This window comes from Choloepus didactylus, chromosome X (assembly GCF_015220235.1).
Source record: "Choloepus didactylus isolate mChoDid1 chromosome X, mChoDid1.pri, whole genome shotgun sequence".
NCBI classification, from domain to species: Eukaryota; Metazoa; Chordata; class Mammalia; order Pilosa; family Megalonychidae; genus Choloepus; species Choloepus didactylus.
The window spans coordinates 187,599,959-187,620,124 of record NC_051334.1 but is presented as its reverse complement, the minus strand read 5'-3'; the positions used below and the strand labels follow the sequence as shown (position 1 = coordinate 187,620,124).

General features: G+C 46.7%; 1 protein-coding gene across 1 annotated transcript in view; it reads right to left on the bottom strand.

Moving 5' to 3' along the window:
• Positions 1-253: 253 nt before the first annotated feature.
• The window catches only part of MECP2 (methyl-CpG binding protein 2), a 66,891-nt gene continuing 46,978 nt past the window's right edge, over positions 254-20,166 (bottom strand). The window contains exons 2-3 of the mRNA XM_037820727.1: positions 2,716-3,066; positions 254-1,450 (exon numbers count right to left, since the gene is read on the bottom strand). Coding sequence (XP_037676655.1) covers positions 388-1,450; positions 2,716-3,066 — 1,414 coding nt within the window. The 3' untranslated portion in view covers positions 254-387. The remainder of the gene's footprint in view (positions 1,451-2,715; positions 3,067-20,166) is intronic.

Below are 20,166 nucleotides of genomic sequence, written 5' to 3'. Positions count from 1 at the left end.
AGCGTGCCACTCTTGCCCCGCGTGGGGCACAAAGGTTCAGGTGGGAGGGAGGTGCAGGCGTATCCTAAGAAGCCTGATAAACAGCTTGTCTGGTCAGTAGTATCTGCAGCAAGCCTTGTTGAAGGAGCCTAGTTTAGAAAAGTGCAAAGCTACTTCTGGCCCTGGTTAGGTCTTCAACCTGACTGTGCTTGTCGGTAAGAAAAACATCCCCAATGCTCCAACTACTCCCACCCTGAAGCCACGAAACTCTAAGTTTACTGAAAGAAAAAAACATACTTTTTATTTCAGTTAATCGGGAAGCTTTGTCAGAGCCCTACCCATAAGGAGAAGAGACAACAGCTGCCTTTATTCTTGTTGGTTTGCTTTTTCAATCCACTCGGGTTAAAGTCAGCTAACTCTCTCTGTCACGGGCGTCCGGCTGTCCACAGGCTCCTCTCTGTTTGGCCTCGGCATGGAGGATGAGACAATGTCTTTGCGGTCTCCCTCCCCTCGGTGTTTGCACTTTTCTGCGGCCGGGGCGGCAGGCGCCCCCGTGGGCTGAGTCTTAGCTGGGTCCTTGGTGCAGCCGTCGCTCTCCAGCGAGCCTCCCCTCGGCATCTTCTCCTCTTGGCAAACGCTGCTGCTGAAGTCCTGAGGCTCCGGGGAGCTGCTGGGCTCCTTGGAGCTCTTGGGCGGGGGTGGGGGCGGTGGCCCAGGGGCCTTGGGGGACTCTGAGTGGTGGTGGTGGTGGTGGTGCTCCTTCTTAGGGGGCGAGGAGGTGCTGCTGCGCCCCTTGGGGCTGCTCTCTTTGCTTTTCCGCCCGGGACTTCGGCAGGTCTTCAGTCCTTTCCCGCTCTTCTCCCCGATGGCGGACACCAGCAGGGGCTTCACCACTTCTTTGACCTCGATGCTGACCGCTTCCCGGGTCTTGCGCTTCTTGATGGGGAGCACGGTCTCCTGCACGGACCGGATAGAAGACTCCTTCACGGCCTTCTTCTTGGCCTCGGCGGCGGCCGCGGCCACCACACTGCCAGGCTTCCGGCCCCGCTTCTTGGGAATGGCCTGGGGGTCGGCCTCTGCTTTTCGCTTCCGCCCAGGGCGTTTGATAACCATGACCTGGGCTGACGTGGTGGCCCCACCCCCCTCGGCCTTGCCCCCCGGGGAAGCTTGGAAAGGCATCTTGACCAGGAGCTTGCCAGGGCTTTTCTCCATGACCCTCTTCACCTGCACACCCTCGGACACTGCCGCCTTGGGTCTCGCAGTGCCGCTCCCTTTGGGTCGCCCCCGACCTCTGCCAGTTCCTGGAGCTTTGGGAGACTTGGGCTTCTTAGGTGGTTTCTGCTCTCGCCGGGAGGGGCTCCCTCTCCCAGTTACCGTGAAGTCAAAATCATTAGGGTCCAGGGAGGTGTCGCCTACCTTTTCGAAGTATGCAATTAACTCCACTTTAGAGCGGAAGGCTTTTCCCTGGGGACTGTGGGGGAAAACGGAGAGACACAGAGAGCGATTAGAAGATTGCCACAGAAATGCCAGAGATGGGGCAAAGCAGAAGACGTTCTTCAATCGAGACTCCTGATCTCCCTAGTAGACAAGAGTCCTGTCTAAGAACAGCCAAAGTGACCCGAAGACACAAGGCCACAGAAAAGGCTCTACAGGAAGCAGGGCGGCACAGGAGAAAAGAACGAACCAAGGGGGGATGTAGCAGAGTCAGTCTGTGGGTGGCCTGGGGCCACCCTCAAAGCCTGTAACAGCTCGGTGTTGGCTGCTAAACAGCAGCTGCCTCGATCTCCTCCCTGGGGACCCTCCTGCCACCAAGGCTCTTCTTCCTCGGGCACCCCCGGGGGCCTCTCCAAAATCCAGCCACCAAAGGGATGCCATGCCCGACTCAGCACTGGAACATCCTGCCTGCCAAAGGCATGTCGCTTGACCTCCCTTGGGCCTCTGTCTCCTCATCTGTCAAGGGGGTGATGCCCTCCCACTCTTCCCAGAATTGCTGGGCTCAAGCGAGACTCCCAGCCAACGTCCCCTGAAAACTGCTAAGTGACGCATTTCCACCGCGCTATTAAGTCGCTTCTCTTTGTTTCAGGGCACTTCACAGATGTGCAGTTATGCCCCAGGATGATTCTCCCAGGGGGAAGAGAGGCCGCTCAACTGGTTTTGAGAAAAGCCCCTCAGATGACTGTCCTCCAGCTGGAAAACAGCAGGAACCCCCGAGGGCTCCTGCCGGCCTCCCCAGCCAGGCCGTGGGGGGAGCGGGGACAAGACCCGAGGTCCTTCTGGGAGGCAGCACACTGACCCCGGGCATCTTCGCTGCTGATGACAGATGCGTGCCGAGCCCAGCCTCCGTGCCAGGCACAGTTCTCAGGGCTTCCCACTGTGCCCTCGCTCAGGTAGGCCCTCTGGCAATGAGGACACAAGGCACAGAGAAGGGGAGGGACTGGCCTGCAGGCGCAGAGCTGGTGAGCGGCAGAGCAGGGATTCGGACACACCTATGCCCCGCCAAGCACGTCCCACTCAGGGCAGTGAGCGCCGGGCATGGTTGCTCTGAACATACCTGGCTACATTTGCGAGGGGTATGATTTACTCCACCCCTAGGAGGTGGGGTTACGGGCTGCACAGCTCAATGACCAGGAAAGCACCGCCACTGCAAAGCCAGCCCATCAGTTTCGCAGTGCCTGGCCCAGCTCCCGGTCCCCCAGCCCTCCCTGCCCTGGAGAGACAGGAGGTACAGATACTCACTTGATCAAGTACACGTCATACTTCCCAGCAGAGCGGCCCGATTTCCTCTGCTTAAGTTTTCGTGTCCAACCTTCAGGAAGGGTGGGATCATCATACATGGGTCCCCGGTCACGAATGATGGAGCGTCGCTGTTTGGGGGAGGCAGAAGCTTCTGGCACGGCCGGGGCTGAGCCCGACCCTTCCGACGTCTCTGCTTTGCCTGCCTCCGCTGGCTCGGCGGAGTGGTGGGCCGACGGCTGGAGAGGCTCATGCTTGCCCTCTTTTTCTTCTTTCTTATCCTTCTTCACCTTCTTAAACTTCAGAGGTTTATCCTTGAGGCCCTGGAGGTCTTGGTCTTCTGATTTTTCTTCCCTGAAGTGTTAAACAAGTATGTAAGTATTAGAGAGAACAGGCCAGTTTGCAGAAAAAGCGAGCAGCAGCAGGCTGGGGGTGCGCCACCACAGAGCGAGTCCCCCCAAACCGCCTGCTTCACTCAGGTCCTGGTGCTCTGCCAACCGAATCCCACGGGTACTGTGGCCACCCTTGGAAGCCCACTCCTAGCACTCCAGTTGCCATATTTTTAAGAAGGCACAGTGTGGCCTTTGAGCACCCTGCCTTGGCAGAGGCTGTGTTATCAGCCAAGCAAGATGGCCTCTGGCTTGATGGCCAACCAGAGACTCTCGGCTGCCGGAAAACAAGCTGCCCACCCCAAATAAGCTGGGGTTCTCTTCACATCCCAGGCTTGGACGCCACCCCAGCTTCCAGACTTGATGGTTTTCTCACATGTATTATCACATCTATTAGATTTGTGCTCCATAAAAAAAACAAAAACAAAAACCCCAGCCCCAGTCCTATAAGTTTGAAATTATTTCAAAATTTTAAAAAAATAAAAATAAAAAAATCCAGCCCCAGCCCCACCACTGCTGGGCACAGCCCAACCGGCCGAGGGGAACCCGCCTCCAGCACAGGGCTGTGGCGAGGAGCCGGCCAACCCGAGCACCACATCCCAGGCCTCGGTGTCCTCACCCTAAGGAGGGCTAACCCCACCTCAGAGGCATGCTTCCTGTGACGATCAGATAGGAAAAGGCCCAGAGCCACTACGAAATCCTGGCTCCCTCCCACCACCCGAAGCCACTGCCCAGGGCTGCGGTGCAGGAAGAGAAACCACCCCAGATGGTGTCTGCGTCTGTCCTAGTTTGCTAATGCTGCAGAATGCAAAACACCAGAGATGGATAGGCTTTTATAAAACGGGGATTTATTTCACTACACAGTTACAGTCTTAAGGCCACAAAGCGTCCAAGGTAACACATCAGCAACCGGGCACCTTCACCTGAGGATGGCCAATGGTGTCCGGAAAACCTCTGCTAGCTGGGAAGGCAGCCGGCGTCTGCTCCAAAGCTCCGGCCTCAAAACGGCTTTCTCCCAGGACGCTCCTCTCTAGCAAGCTTGCTTCTCTTCAAAACATCACTCCCAGCTGCACTCTCTTTTCTCCCCCCAAGTTAGCTCATTTATATAGCTCCACCGATCAAGGCCCACCCCAAATGGGCGGGGCCACACCTCCATGGGAACATCTCATCAGAATCATCTCCCACAGCTGGGTGGGGCACATTCCAAGCAAATCCAACCAGCACCAAAACTTCCGCCCCACACAAGACTACAAAGATAATGGCATTTGGGGGACACAATACACTCAAACTGGCACAGCGTCTATCACGAGACACTCTGCCACAACAGACTTGGCGGACGGGGAAGGAAGCGGCCGGGAGAAAGGCGTGCGAGGTGCTTCCCCTTGCCTGCTGGGGCGGACGAGCCCTCGCGCCCAGGCAGCACCGAGACGCCTCCCATTCTTTTCTGCTGACGGAAGCAGCTCCTTCCCTATACACTGGGGTTTGGTCTGAGAGGGTTTCTTTCTCATACACTTCAGAAACGCTCACTGCGAGGCCCTGGACCCCGAGAGCCTGAGCTGGAGGGTGGAGCAGGCCTCATCTGAAGGAAGCTTGGGGAAAGACCCCCCAGGCTGGCAGAAACCATGCGACACCACTGCCTTCTCCGCTGCTTAGCCATGGGCTGGGCCGAGAGGGCAGGAACACAACCTGAGCCAACAGAGGCTCAGGAAGAAGCAGTGGGGTGGAAAGCAGCTAGTCCCTCCATTAACAGTTCCCTCCTCTGGTGGTGAGGGAATGGAAAGAGCGGGACCACGCTTATCCTTCTATGTCCTCAGACCTAGGGCTCCCCTGTCCCACACGGCTCATGTCTCCACCAGTCACTGCCTCTCAGTTGGGCTAAGCCAAGCCACTGCCCCTTTCGTCTACACTGAGGAGACTGCAATGAAGGAGAGCCATGGCACGCACTGGCGACCATATGGAAAACAGGACGCAGATAACGTGTGTAAATCACAGAAGCTGGGCAAGGCCATGACTCAAGAACTGTGGAATACATACGACTGAGAGGAACATGCCTTTCTGGAACAGCAGGCTTCTCTAGAGCCACAGTTCAGATCAGGCGTGGAGTGGAAGGACGTGCCACCATCCAGTGAGAAGGTCCCAGTGAGGGACTGTCCTGGGCCCCAACCCGACTCCCCTGACGTCCTCCCTACCCTGCATTGGGCAGCTGGGGGCCAACAGTGTGGTTTGCTGCAGTCACAGACTCATCCTACCGCCCAGAGCAGACCTCATCTTGCTGCAAGGCAGGTAGCCCTTGCTTATTCCAGAAGGCAGTTTACTTTTCAATTCTGAGTCTTAGGTTTTCAAGAGGACCCAAGGAAGGTGAGGGGAAGCTAGGCCTGGCCTGTGGCCGACCAGTTCAGCCTTTGGGACTGGCCCACAGGACGGCCCTGTTGTAAAGGGTGGCAGAAGGAGAGCGCAGCAGGAGCTGTGCAAGCTGGAGCCTTCCGGCAAGGTATGCAGCTGCGGGCAGATGGGAATCGCCACCTTCAAACAATTCACAACATGGAACCTGGAGAATCTTGGAGCCAGAGGAAAACACTGGAATAACGGAGAAGGTCTGGCTCCTTTGGAACTCTCCTTTGTATTCCCCTACTATTTTAAACCCCGTGAGGTCAACTACACGAGCCCGGGGGATGCCTGTAAAGCACCAGCAAGGACATCAGAGCCATGTCTGAGGCGTGCAGGTTAGTGAGGCTGTGCTTCCAAGGCTGGGACAAAAATAGGAAATGTGAACTGATGCCATCCTTAGGTTTTTAAAGCTCCCCGGTTGTTAGCCATGACCCACACTGGGAAGCAGGGAGGGAGCCCTAAAGAACGGGTGATCAGACTGCAGCCATGTGGGCCCATTTCACCATCCAGCAAATGCACCACGGGGCACAGAGGAAGAGGAAAGAAGAGCAGTTGGGTTCTGAGGTATTATCCTGCCCCATACTGCCAAGGAGGAAAATTTGGTCGCGTCCCACACAGCCAGGTTCCCTGAACCCCAGCCCGCACAGCCTGATGCAGTCACAACAGATTCCCCAGGCTCTCAGAAGAGCCCGGAAGGGTCCCTTTGCCCTTGTGGACGGAGCCCAGAACCCTAACGCCTGGCAGCTGTATCAGGGGGGCTTTGCCTGCACCGAGTATCCAAGCCGAGCAAGGGCCACTCCAGCGGGACACGACCTTGGTGAGCCAGGGTCAGGAGGCCTGAGTGCCACTCCCTCCAGACCAGTGTCACCGTCCAAGTAGGGGCAGCTGGGCCAACCAGGCTTTGCAGGCTCCGTTAAGGATTCTCATGTCCTAAGTGCAGTGGGGACACTGCAGTAGTTTTAGCTCCCAGTGGATGGGGGTGAAGGGCAGGCCTCCATCGGCTTTTGGTTTTCAAAGGACCCTCTGCCTGCCACCAGTTCTGGGGAGAAAACAAACTGGACAGTCCATTAGAAGGTAACTGCATTACATCACAGACAAAAGGCTAAGCCCCCTGATGCACAAAGAGCTCAAAACACAGGAAGAGAAAGCCCCCAAACCGGAAGAAAACCAGACAAAAGACACAAAGAGACAGTTCATAGAAAAAAGATACACAAACAGCCCTCAAACATAAGGAAAGGTGCTCGATGTCACTCATGGGAAGAGAAAGGCAACTTCCTACTATGTGCCCCAAACTTGCACCTCTCACTTGTGGTGGCAAGGCTGTGAGGGGACACAGTGGCACACTCCCTGCAGAGGGCTTTCCCACTACGGTGAACACAACCATGCGGCCGCTTGCCTCGGAGGGCCCTTCTAGAAATCTATCCCAAAAAGACATCTCCCCAAACACTCAACAGCACACACATGGTGTTATTTGCTACGGCACTGCTTCTATTAGCAAAAGACTGCCAACAACTCCACTATGTGCCCACAGGAGACATGCCGAAGAAGCCCACAGCTGAATACGAGGCTGAGGCAGATCTCCACGGACCAATATCTCTACGAAGAACCTACCGTGAAGCAGCAAAAGCCAAATGTAAAAATGGGTATGGCAGGCTAACTTTTGTGTAAGAAAGAAGGGGGTTGAGGGGTTCCACATGCACACCCTCATGGATATTCAGAAGCTCGAGGAGAGGAAAACGGCGTCCTTCAGCTCCTAGACAGAAAAGGCTTAGGAGACCCAGCTCTTCCCAGGTTCTGACTGGGCCTAACCAAACTTTGAACAGCACTGATAATGGGGAACAGTGGGGCCTTTCATTTTTTTTTTTTTTTTTAATCATCATTTTATTGAGATATATTCACATACCACGCAGACATACAAAACAAATCGTACTTTCGATTGTTTACAGTACCATTACATAGTTGTACATTCATCACCTAAATCAATCCCTGATACCTTCATTAGCACACACACAAAAATAACAAGAATAATAATTAGAGTGAAAAAGAGCAATTGAAGTAAAAAAGAACACTGGGTACCTTTGTCTGTTTGTTTCCTTCCCCTACTTTTCTACACATCCATCCATAAACTAGACAAAGTGGAGTTTGGTCCTTATGGCTTTCCCAATCCCATTGTCACCCCTCATAAGCTACATTTTTATACAACTGTCTTCGAGATTCATGGGTTCTGGGTTGTAGTTTGATAGTTCCAGGTATCCACCACCAGCTACCCCAATTCTTTAGAACCTAAAAAGGGTTGTCTAAAGTGTGCGTAAGAGTGCCCACCAGAGTGATCTCTCGGCTCGTTTTGGAATCTCTCTGCCACTGAAGCTTATTTCATTTCCTTTCACATCCCCCTTTTGGTCAAGAAGATGTTCTCCGTCCCACGATGCCGGGTCTACATTCCTCCCCGGGAGTCATATTCCACGTTGCCAGGGAGATTCACTCCCCTGGGTGTCTGATCCCACGTAGGGGGGAAGGCAGTGATTTCACCTTTCAAGTTGGCTTAGCCAGAGAGAGAGGGCCACATCTGAGCAACAAAGAGGCATTCAGGAGGAGACTCTTAGGCACAAATATAGGGAGGCCTAGCCTCTCCTTTGCAGCAACCGTCTTCCCAAGGGTAAAACTTATGGTAGAGGGCTCAACCCATCAAAACACCAGTCCCCTATGTCTGTGGTGATGTTAGCAACCATGGAGGTGGGGTAGGCGAATACCCCTGCATTCTCCACAGGGGGCCTTTCATTTTATCGGCAATATTCTAGCTCTTCTAAATTAAATTTACTCAAAACACATATGATGATATGGTGATTTTCAATTCTGTGCATTGCAGGGTACACTGGTGTTTTGTTATTTTACTTTCTGACTGCCACTTCATTATTTAAAAACAATTCTAAAAAAAAAAAAAAAAAAAAAAAAAGCAAAGCCCACAAAAAAAGTCCAGAAGCCATTCTACTGGGCATGGGTAGAGGTCAAAATGATACAAAACAGGCAATCCCAATTAGGTTCCCCTAGGCAGGGAGTCATGCTCAGAGGCTGATTCTGCCACTAAGTCCAAGGGTGGCCTTGGGCATGCACATGCCCTGGCTAGAGCACCAGGCCACTCCTCAGGGCCGCTCCTCAGCCCCACCAGCTCTGGGGTTTGTGGAGCTTGTGGAGACACACATTTTTTCAAAGAAACAAAACATCCCTCTCCACCCTCCCTCTGATCAGAGCCTACCTTTACACTGTCCCAGACACACAAATTCCCACACACGCTCTGAGGATAACTAGAAGGGAGATTAAGTTATCTTGTTCCTAGTTCATTACATCTAGAGTTGAAAGTATTCTCCAAAAAGCCATCTACTCAACTCTTCAGTGCTACAGATGGGAAAAAAAAGGAAGTTTGACTGGACAAAATAACTTGTCTAGGGCCACTGTAAGACATTCCTTCGTCAATGGCTAAGGAAAAGACCTTGCATCTGCCAAGTTGCAACCCTGCTGCCTGACTTTTATTACAAATGCATGCTGCCACCACTCATTTTTTGTTGGCTGACTTTACCGTGAGCTGGGGTGGCACTGCTAGGGACTAGGAACCCTGAGCTGAATTAGCATCATTCTTAGACCTTCAAGAGCTCCGTTAGAGGAAGGGGGACAGTAACCCCTTCACCCCCACCCCGGCCCTGAAGCCTGTTGCAGGCACAGTGAAAGCACAGAGATGGGGATGAGTCACCAGGATGTGTCGTGCTTCCTGGAGGAGGAAGGCCTGAGCTGGACTTTGGGGAGGAGGAGGAGTTCCGCAGACAGGCCAGGAGGGCTCGGGGCCTGCCAGACCAGAGGGCCAGGGGCACAGGCATAAGCAGCATGGCTCTCTCCTGATCCATCGCCACTCTGAAGCCACCGTGGTGCCCTCCCTGGAGGGAGAGGTGACCACCACGCCCTGGATAACCAGCAGCCCTGGGACTGCTCCCTCACTTTGCACACTTGACTACCCCCTCCCTGTCTGCTTCTGGAGAACTGCTCCACTTCTGGTGCAGTTAAGAGAGTACTTCTCAAAAGCCTGCTTTGCTCCCGCCTCCCCCTCTCCCCTTCCTCTATGAATCAGAGCCCCTAGGCACGGTCCCCACCCAGTGGCCCTACTATACCCCACCGGACCTGTCTGACTGCTGGTTTGTCACCCTCACAGACTGTGAGTTCCTTCTTCACAGGGCCAGATGAATGAATGATCACAACACAAATACTGGCTGTGACCACAGATTTCCAGCAGGCAGGGCCCAGCTTGGGGCCCCAAACAAGCAGGGTCTAAATGAGCAACTAAGGGGAAGATGTGTTTGCTGGACACTGGTGGGCTGGGGATGGCAGGAGACGAGTCGGGGAGGTAAGCAGCAAGGGGCACATCCCCGAGGGCCTCGGCGTCAGGCCCGGGAGTGCTGACACTTGTCCATGGTGATGGGGAAAGAGGGAAGGAGCACGCGGGCAGCAGTGTGGAGGGAGGATGGTTCCACTCGCAGGCTTCAGCCAGTTTGCTTCCAGCAAGAAGGCAGTCAGCTATGTAGCCAAGCCCTCCTGCTGAAACGACTACAATGCTGGATTGAACATTTTACAGGAGACGCTATAAAAACATCGTAAATGCACCTGCCAGCAGGAAAGAAGGTGAGGCACGTGAAGGGCAATCAGGGCACCACGAACAAATCCCAGGCCTCTTGTGATGTGCCGAGAAGGATGCACCATCCCTGAGACCGCAGCCTGCAAAACAGTCTACCCCGAATCCCCTCATGAGGAAACCACCAGAAAATTCCAAATCGAGGGGCATTCTATACAGCAACTGGCCTGGGCTCTTCAAAAAGGTCTGTGTCATGGAAAAAAAAAAAAAAAAAAAAAAAAACGAAAAAGGCTAGGCACAGTTCCAGATGAAAGGAGCCTGAAAGGAGCCTGAACAGACACACCAACTGAAAGCGCTCGGGCCTGCTCTCTGACCAGAGTCCGGGCTAGAGAGGCCGTAAAGGACGCTAATGGGCACCCGGGGCACTGGAATATGGGTATAAATTAGCTCATCGGGAAACTTCCCAAGTGTGGCACTTGTACTGTACGTAGGAGAATGTTCTTGCTTTTAGGAAAGCCAGGTTTAAGTATTTAGGAGTGAAAGGCAGCAATGCTTGGGACTTTCAAATGTTAAATGCTGTCGGGGGGAGTATATAAATACCTATAGCGCCAAATAACCACGTTTAAAAGGGGGGAGATGACATCAGTATAATATGGCAGCCACGCTGGCTGGCACTGATTTTTTTTTTTTTTAATTCAGTTTTATTGAAATATATTCACAAACCATACAGTCATCCATGGTATACAATCAACTGTTCACAGTATGATCATATAGTTATGCGTTCATCACCACAATCTATTTCTGAACATTTTCCTTACATCAGAAAGAATCAGAATAAGAATAAAAAATAAAAGTGAAAAGAGAATACCCAAACCATCCCCCCATCCCACCCTATTTGTCATTTAGTTTTTTTTTTTTTTTCCAAAATCAGTGTTAAACATTTTTTTAGAATGGAAATAAATTTTTTAGAATGAGTACATTTCTATTTCTTATTTTTCTTTTTCTAAATTTTAAGAAATATTTTTAAAAAGAATAAAGACAATAACACATATCTAAAATTAACCCATGCTAATATTTTATTGTATTTTCTTCAACTTCTTTTTTTTTTTTTTTTTTTATGAAAAACTATTTTATTTTGTCTTTTAGCATTTTTTTTAAATCATCATTTTATTGAGATATATTCACATACCACGCAGTCATACAAAACAAATTGTACTTTCGATTGTTTACAGTACCATTACGTAGTTGTACATTCATCACCTAAATCAATCCCTGACACCTTCATTAGCACACACACAAAAATAACAAGAATAATAATTAGAGTGAAAAAGAGCAACTGAAGTAAAAAAGAACACTGGGTACCTTTGTCTGTTTGTTTCCTTCCCCTACTTTTCTACACATCCATCCATAAACTAGACAAAGTGGTGTTTGGTCCTTATGGCTTTCCCAATCCCATTGTCACCCCTCATAAGCTACATTTTTATACAACTGTCTTCGAGATTCATGGGTTCTGGGTTGTAGTTTGATAGTTTCAGGTATCCACCACCAGCTACCCCAATTCTTTAGAACCTAAAAAGGGTTGTCTAAAGTGTGCATAAGAGTGCCCACCAGAGTGACCTCTCGGCTCCTTTTGGAATCTCTCTGCCACTGAAGCTTATTTCATTTCCTTTCACATCCCCCTTTTGGTCAAGAAGATGTTCTCCGTCCCACGGTGCCAGGTCTACATTCCTCCCTGGGAGTCATATTCCACGTTGCCAGGGAGATTCACTTCCCTGGGTGTCTGATCCCACGTAGGGGGGAGGGCAGTGATTTCACCTTTCAAGTTGGCTTAGCCAGAGAGAGAGGGCCACATCTGAGCAACAAAGAGGCATTCAGGAGGAGACTCTTAGGCACAAACACAGGGAGGCCTAGCCTCTCCTTTGCAGCAACCGTCTTCCCAAGGGTAAAACTTATGGTAGAGGGCTCAACCCATCAAACCACCAGTCCCCTATGTCTGTGGTCATGTTAGCAACCATGGAGGTGGGGTATGTCATTTAGTTTTTACTCCCATTTTTCTACTGATTTATTTTCAATTTTTTAACTTTGTTTATCAAAAAATTAAAAACAAACAGGCAAACAACCAAAAAAACCCCACAACATTTCAAACAAAGCAATGGATTAAGGAAAACAAATAACCTAAAATAATTACTTTGCTTCCAATATGTTCCTACCATACCCCAAGAAAATTAATAAACCATGTCCAAACAGAGGAGTAAGAAAAACAAATAATCTAAAATAACTACATTGCTTCCAACATGTTCCTACCATACCCCAAGAAAATTAACAACCCCTAAGAAAACAAAGGAATAAGAGAAAAAAAAACCTAAAATAACTCTATTGCTTCCAACATGATCTTACTATATCCAAGAAAGTTTACAAACCATAATCATTCCTGAGCATTCCAATAACATTGAGATTACCCTCCATAGTTTATCTGTTCTTATTAGATTATCATTCCCCCTCCACTAATTGGTATCTCTAGGTCCCCTACATTCTACAGTATAAAACATTGTACATTTTTCACAGAATTCACATTAGTGGTAACATACAATATCTCTCTTTTTGTGCCTGGCTTATTTTGCTCAGCATTATGTCTTTTTTTTTTTTTTTTTTTTTATCTTCATTTTATTGAGATATATTCATATACCACGCAGTCATACAAAACAAATCGTACTTTCGATTGTTCACAGTACCATTACATAGTTGTACATTCATCACCCAAATCAATCCCTGACACCTTCATTAGCACACACACAAGAACAACAAGAATAATAATTAGAGTGAAAAAGAGCAATTGAAGTAAAAAAGAACACTGGGTACCTTTGTCTGTTTGTTTCCTTCCCCTATTTTTCTACTCATCCATCCATAAACTAGACAAAGTGGAGTGTGGTCCTTATGGCTTTCCCAATCCCATTGTCACCCCTCATAAGCTACATTTTTATACAACTGTCTTCGAGATTCATGGGTTCTGGGTTGTAGTTTGATAGTTTCACGTATCCACCACCAGCTACCCCAATTCTTTAGAACCTAAAAAGGGTTGTCTAAAGTGTGCGTAAGAGTGCCCACCAGAGTGACCTCTCGGCTCCTTTTGGATTCTCTCTGCCACTGAAGCTTATTTCATTTCCTTTCACATCCCCCTTTTGGTCAAGAAGATGTTCTCCGTCCCACGATGCCAGGTCTACATTCCTCCCCGGGAGTCATATTCCACGTTGCCAGGGAGATTCACTCCCCTGGGTGTCTGATCCCACGTAGGGGGGAGGGCAGTGATTTCACCTTTCAAGTTGGCTTAGCTAGAGAGACAGGGCCACATCTGAGCAACAAAGAGGCATTCGGGAGGAGGCTCTTAGGCACAACCATAGGGAGGCCTAGCCTCTCCTTTGCAACCGTCTTCCCAAGGGTAAAACCTGTGGTAGAGGGCTCAACCCATCAAACCACCAGTCCCCTATGTCTGTGGTCATGTTAGCAACCATGGAGGTGGGGTAGGCGAATACCCCTGCAATCTCCACAGGCTCCTCAAGGGGGCACTGCATCTTTTTTTTTTCCTTTTTTTTTTTTTTTAACTTTCCCTTCTTTTTTAAATCAACTGTATGAAAAAAAAGTTAAAAAGAAAACAAACATACAATAAAAGAACATTTTAAAGAGACCATAACAAGGGAGTAAGAAAAAGACAACTAACCTAAGATAACTGCTTAACTTCCAACATGTTCCTACTTTACCCCAAGAAAGTTACCTAATATAGCAACATTTCTGTGAACTTGCTCCTACTATATCCATCAGAAATTAACAGACCATAGTCATTCCTGGGCATCCCCAGAACGTTAAATAGCTTATCTGTTCTTCTTGGATTATTGTTCCCCCTTCCTTAATTGCTCTCTATTGCTAGTTCCCCTACATTCTACATTATAAGCCATTTGTTTTATATTTTTCAAAGTTCACATTAGTGGTAACATATAATATTTCTCTTTTTGTGCCTGGCTTATTTCGCTTAGCATTATGTCTTCAAGGTTCATCCATGTTGTCATATGTTTCACGAGATCATTCCTTCTTACTGCCGCGTAGTATTCCATCGTGTGTATATACCACATTTTATTTATCCACTCATCTGTTGAAGGACATTTGGGTTGTTTCCATCTTTTGGCAATAGTGAATAATGCTGCTATGAACATTGGCATGCAGATATCTGTTCGTGTCACTGCTTTCCGATCTTCCGGGTATATACCGAGAAGTGCAATCGCTGGGTCGAATGGTAACTCTATATCTAGTTTTCTAAGGAACTGCCAGACTGACTTCCAGAGTGGCTGAACCATTATACAGTCCCACCAACAGTGAATAAGAGTTCCAATTTCTCCACATCCCCTCCAGCATTTGTAGTTTCCTCTTTGTTTAATGGCAGCCATTCTAACCGGTGTTAGATGGTATCTCATTGTGGTCTTAATTTGCATCTCTCTAATAGCTAGTGAAGCTGAACATTTTTTCATGTGTTTCTTGGCCATTTGTATTTCCTCTTCAGAGAACTGTCTTTTCATATCTTTTGCCCATTTTATAATTGGGCCGACTGTACTATTGTCATTGAGTTGTAGGATTTCTTTATATATGCAAGATATCAGTCTTTTGTCAGATACATGGTTTCCAAAAATTTTTTCCCATTGAGTTGGCTGCCTCTTTACCTTTTTGAGAAATTCCTTTCAGGTGCAGAAACTTCTAAGCTTGAGGAGTTCCCATTTATCTATTTTTTCTTTTGTTGCTTGTGCTTTGGGTGTAAAGTCTAGGAAGTGGCCGCCTAATACAAGGTCTTGAAGATGTTTTCCTACATTATCTTCTAGGAGTTTTATGGTACTTTCTTTTATATTGAGATCTTTGGTCCATTTTGAGTTAATTTTTGTGTAGGGGGTGAGGTAGGGGTCCTCTTTCATTCTTTTGGATATGGATATCCAACTCTCCCAGCCCCATTTGTTGAAAAGACCATTATGACTCAGTTCACTGACTTTGGGGGCCTTATCAAAGATGAGTCGGCCATAGATCTGAGGGTCTATCTCCGAATTCTCAATTCGATTCCATTGATCTATATGTCTATCTTTGTGCCAGTACCATGCTGTTTTGGTAACTGTGGCTTTATAATAAGCTTCAAAGTCAGGGAGTGTAAGTCCTCCCACTTCGTTTTTCTTTTTTAGAGTGTCTTTAGCAATTCGAGGCATCTTCCCTTTCCAAATAAATTTGATAACTAGCTTTTCCAAGTCTGCAAAGTAGGTTGTTGGAATTTTGATTGGGATTGCATTGAATCTGTAGATGAGTTTGGGTAGAATTGACATCTTAATGACATTTAGTCTTCCTATCCATGAACATGGAATATTTTTCCATCTTTTAAGGTCCCCTTCTATTTCTTTTAGTAGAGTTATGTAGTTTTCTTTGTATAGGTCTTTTACATCTTTGGTTAAGTTTATTCCTAGGTACTTGATTTTTTTAGTTGCTATTGAAAATGGTATCTTTTTCTTGAGTGTCTCTTCAGTTTGTTCATTTCTAGCATATAGAAACATTACTGACTTATGTGCATTAACCTTGTATCCCGCTACTTTGCTAAATTTGTTTATTAGCTCTAGTAGCTGTATCGTCGATTTCTCAGGGTTTTCTAGATATAAGATCATATCATCTGCAAACAATGACAGTTTTACTTCTTCTTTTCCAATTTGGATGCCTTTTATTTCTTTGTCTTGCCGGATTGCCCTGGCTAGCACTTCCAGCACAATGTTGAATAACAGTGGTGATAGCGGGCATCCTTGTCTTGTTCCTGATCTTAGAGGGAAGGCTTTCAGTCTCTCTCCATTGAGTACTATGCTGGCTGTGGGTTTTTCATATATGCTCTTTATCATGTTGAGGAAGTTTCCTTCAATTCCTACCTTTTGAAGTGTTTTTATCAAGAACGGATGTTGGATTTTGTCAAATGCTTTTTCAGCATCTATTGAGATGATCAATTGATTTTTCCCTTTTGACTTGTTAATGTGTTGTAATACATTGATTTTCTGATGTTGAACCATTCTTGCATGCCTGGAATAAACCCCAGTTGGTCATGGTGTATGATTTTTTTAATGTGTCTTTGGATTCGATTTGCAAGTATTTTGTTGAGGATTTTTGCATCTATATTCATTAGGGAGATTGGCCGGTAGTTTTCCTTTTTTGTAACATCTTTGCCTGGTTTTGGTATTAGATTGATGCTAGCTTCATAAAATGAGTTAGGTAGTGTTCCATTTTCTTCAATGTTTTGAAAGAGTTTGAGTAAGATTGGTGTCAGTTCTTTCTGGAAAGTTTGGTAGAATTCCCCTGTGAAGCCATCTGGCCCTGGGCATTTATTTGTGGGAAGATTTTTGATGACTGATTGGATCTCTTTGCTTGTGATCGGTTGGTTGAGGTCTTCTATTTCTTCTCTGGTCAGTCTAGGTTGTTCATATGTTTCCAGGAAATTGTCCATTTCCTCTACATTATCCAGTTTGTTGCCATACAGTTGTTCATAGTATCCTCTTATAATTTTTTTTAATTTCTTCAGGATCTGCAGTTATGTCACCTTTTTCATTCATTATTTTGTTTATATGGGTCTTCTCTCTTTTTGATTTTGTCAGTCTAGCTAGGGGCTTGTCAATCTTGTTGATCTTCTCAAAGAACCAACTTTTGGTGATATTTATCCTCTCTATTGTTTTTTTGTTCTCTATGTCATTTATTTCTGCTTTAATCCTTGTTATTTCTTTTCTTGTACTTGGTTTAGGATTGGTTTGCTGTTCATTTTCTAGCTTCTTCAGTTGATCCATTAGTTCTTTGATTTTGGCTCTTTCTTCCTTTTTAATATATGCGTTTAGTGCTATAAATTTCCCCCTTAGCACTGCTTTTGCTGCATCCCATAGGTTTTGGTATGTTGTGTTCTCATTTTCATTCGTCTCTATATATTTAGCAATTTCTCTTGCTATTTCTTCTTTAACCCACTGATTGTTTAGGAGTGTGTTGTTTCACCTCCAGGTATTTGTGAATTTTCTAAGTCTCTGATGGTTATTGACTTCTAATTGTATTCCATTGTGGTCAGAGAATGTGCTTTGAATAATTTCAATCTTTTTAAATTTATTGAGGCTTGTTTTATGTCCCAGCATATGATCTATTCTGGAGAAAGTTCCATGAGCACTAGAAAAGTATGTGTATCCTGGTGATTTGGGATGTAATGTCCTGTATATGTCTGTTAAATCTAATTCATTTATCAGATTGTTTAGGTTTTCAATTTCCTTATTGGTCTTCTGTCTGGTTGATCTATCTATAGGAGAGAGTGATGTGTTGAAGTCTCCCACAATTATTGTGGAAACATCAATTGCTTCCTTTAGTTTTGCCAGTGTTTCTCTCATGTATTTTGTGGCACCTTGGTTGGGTGCATAGACATTTACGATTGTTATTTCTTCTTGCTGAATTGCCCCTTTTATTAGTATGTAGTGGCCTTCTTTGTCTCTCAAAACATCCCTGCATTTGAAGTCTATTTTATCTGAGATTAATATTGCTACACCTGCTTTCTTTTGGCTGTAGCTTGCATGAAATATTTTTTTCCATCCTTTCACTTTCAGTTTCTTTGTGTCCCTGTGTCTAAGATGAGTCTCTTGTATGCAACATATTGATGGTTCATTTTTTTTGATCCATTCTGCGAATCTATATCTTTTAATTGGGGAGTTTAATCCATTTACATTCAACGTTATAACCGTGAAGGCATTTCTTGAATCAGCCATCTTATCCTTTGGTTTATGTTTGTCATATTTTTCCCCTCTATTAATATCCTTTATTGTACCGATACCGAATCTCTTTAGTACTGAACCTTTCTCCAAGTCTCTCTGTCCTGTCTTTGTTTCTCTGTCTGTAGGGCTCCCTTTAGTATCTCCAGTAGGGCAGGTCTCTTGTTAGCAAATTCTCTCAGCATTTGTTTGTCTGTGAAAAATTTAAGCTCTCCCTCAAATTTGAAGGAGAGCTTTGCTGGATAAAGTATTCTTGGCTGGAAATTTTTCTCACTCAGAATTTTAAATATATCGTGCCACTGCCTTCTCGCCTCCATGGTGGCTGCTGAGTAGTCACTACTTAGTCTTATGCTGTTTCCTTTGTATGTGGTGAATTGCTTTTCTCTTGCTGCTTTCAGAACTTGCTCCTTCTCTTCTGTGTTTGATAGTGTGATCAGTATATGTCTCGGAGTGGGTTTATTTGGATTTATTCTATTTGGAGTTCGCTGAGCATTTATGATTTGTGTGTTTATGTTGTTTAGAAGATTTGGGAAGTTTTCCCCAACAATTTCTTTGAATACTCTTCCTAGACCTTTACCCTTTTCTTCCCCTTCTGGGACACCAATGAGTCTTATATTTGGACGTTTCATATTATCTATCATATCCCTGAGGTCCATTTCGATTTTTTCAATTTTTTTCCCCATTCTTTCTTTTATGCTTTAATTTTCCATTCTGTCATCTTCCAGGTCACTGATTCGTTGTTCAACTTCCTCTAGTCTTGTACTATGAGTGTCCAGAATCTTTTTAATTTGGTCAACAGTTTCTTTAATTTCCATAAGATCATCCATTTTTTATTTAGTCTTGCAATATCTTCTTTATGCTCTTCTAGGGTCTTCTTGATTTCCTTTATCTCCCGTACTATGGTCTCATTGTTCATCTTTAGTTCTTTGAGTAGCTGCTCTAGGTGCTGTGTCTCTTCTGGTATTTTGATTTGGGTGCTTGGGCTTGGGTTATCCATATCGTCTGTTTTTTTCATATGCTTTATAATTTTCTGTTGTTTTTGGCCTCGTGGCATTTGCTGAACTTGATAGGGTTCTTTTAGGATTTGTAGACCAATTGAAGTCCTTATCTCTAATTTATCAGATCTACAGCTTCGTGGAGTACACTTTCTCCAACCAACCAGCAGGTGGCGTCCACGAGCCACCCGCTCTCCACAAGCCAGTTCTCCCCTGCTTAGCCTTTTTGGTGAGTGGGGGAGTGAGTCTTGTGGGGTCCAATTGGTGTACCAAGCTTGCGTGTGTAGTTGGTGTTGCCTGCCCTGTATATGGGGCGTGTTTCTGGGCAGTCAGGGAGGGGGGGTGGCTCTAACAATCAAATCTCCCTGGTGATCCTAGAGTTTTAAAGCTGCTGCAATAGTCTAATCCTTCAGTTCAGTCCTGCCACAGTTTGTCTCTGCCACTGACCCACAAGTCCTTGGTATTGGCGTATGGCTCCTGAGACTTGCAAGTGGGCCCCTCTTCCAGGCCGTGCACCCCGGGTCCTCTGTTGAGGGATGACTGTGCTATGTCACAGGTGAGTGCCGTCCCCCCAGGGCAGTTCTGGGCTGCTGGGCTGTGTAGGGAGGCTCCCAGTCTGCTGAAATGATGGCTGAATGGGGCTTTGTTAATTCACACTGCTCTACCTTCCCAACTCTGGGACAATCAGCTGAGGTTGCAGGGAAGGCTAATGTCCACGCCTAGTTTTGTGGTGTGTGCCTGTTATTTGAAGCACTTCCGTCACACTGGGTTGTCTGGGGCAGTTCTGGGCTATGGGGCTGGCGATGGGCAGGAGTGTTTCCTGTCCACCAGGATGATGGCTGTGAGCGGACACCCCCCTTTTCTTGGGAAGTTGTGGTGTTTAGTGAATTTTCTCAGCCACTGGATTATTGCGTTTTGTCTCAGAGCTCTCCTAGTTCTGCTCTTGACTTGACCTGCCCAAATAGCAAGTCTTTGAAGCTTTCTGTATTGGGCTTCTTAGAGTAATTGTTTTAGAAAAAGAAAAAAGGATTAAAAAAAAAAAAAAAAAAAAAAAACGGGCCCTCCTCAGAGATCTAATGGGTTATTGAAATGCTAAGAGACAAAGCAACCAGGGCCATTAAGGAAAGGTCCACAGGGCAGAGAGATCAGCTTTTCTTCGGGATTTGCATAACTGCCTCAGGGCCCTTCCCCTTTCTATGTTCACCAGAACTCCAAAAATCCTCCACTTTAATTTTGGAGTTTTTCGTGTTGTTTTTTTTCTATGCCTGTCTCCTCTC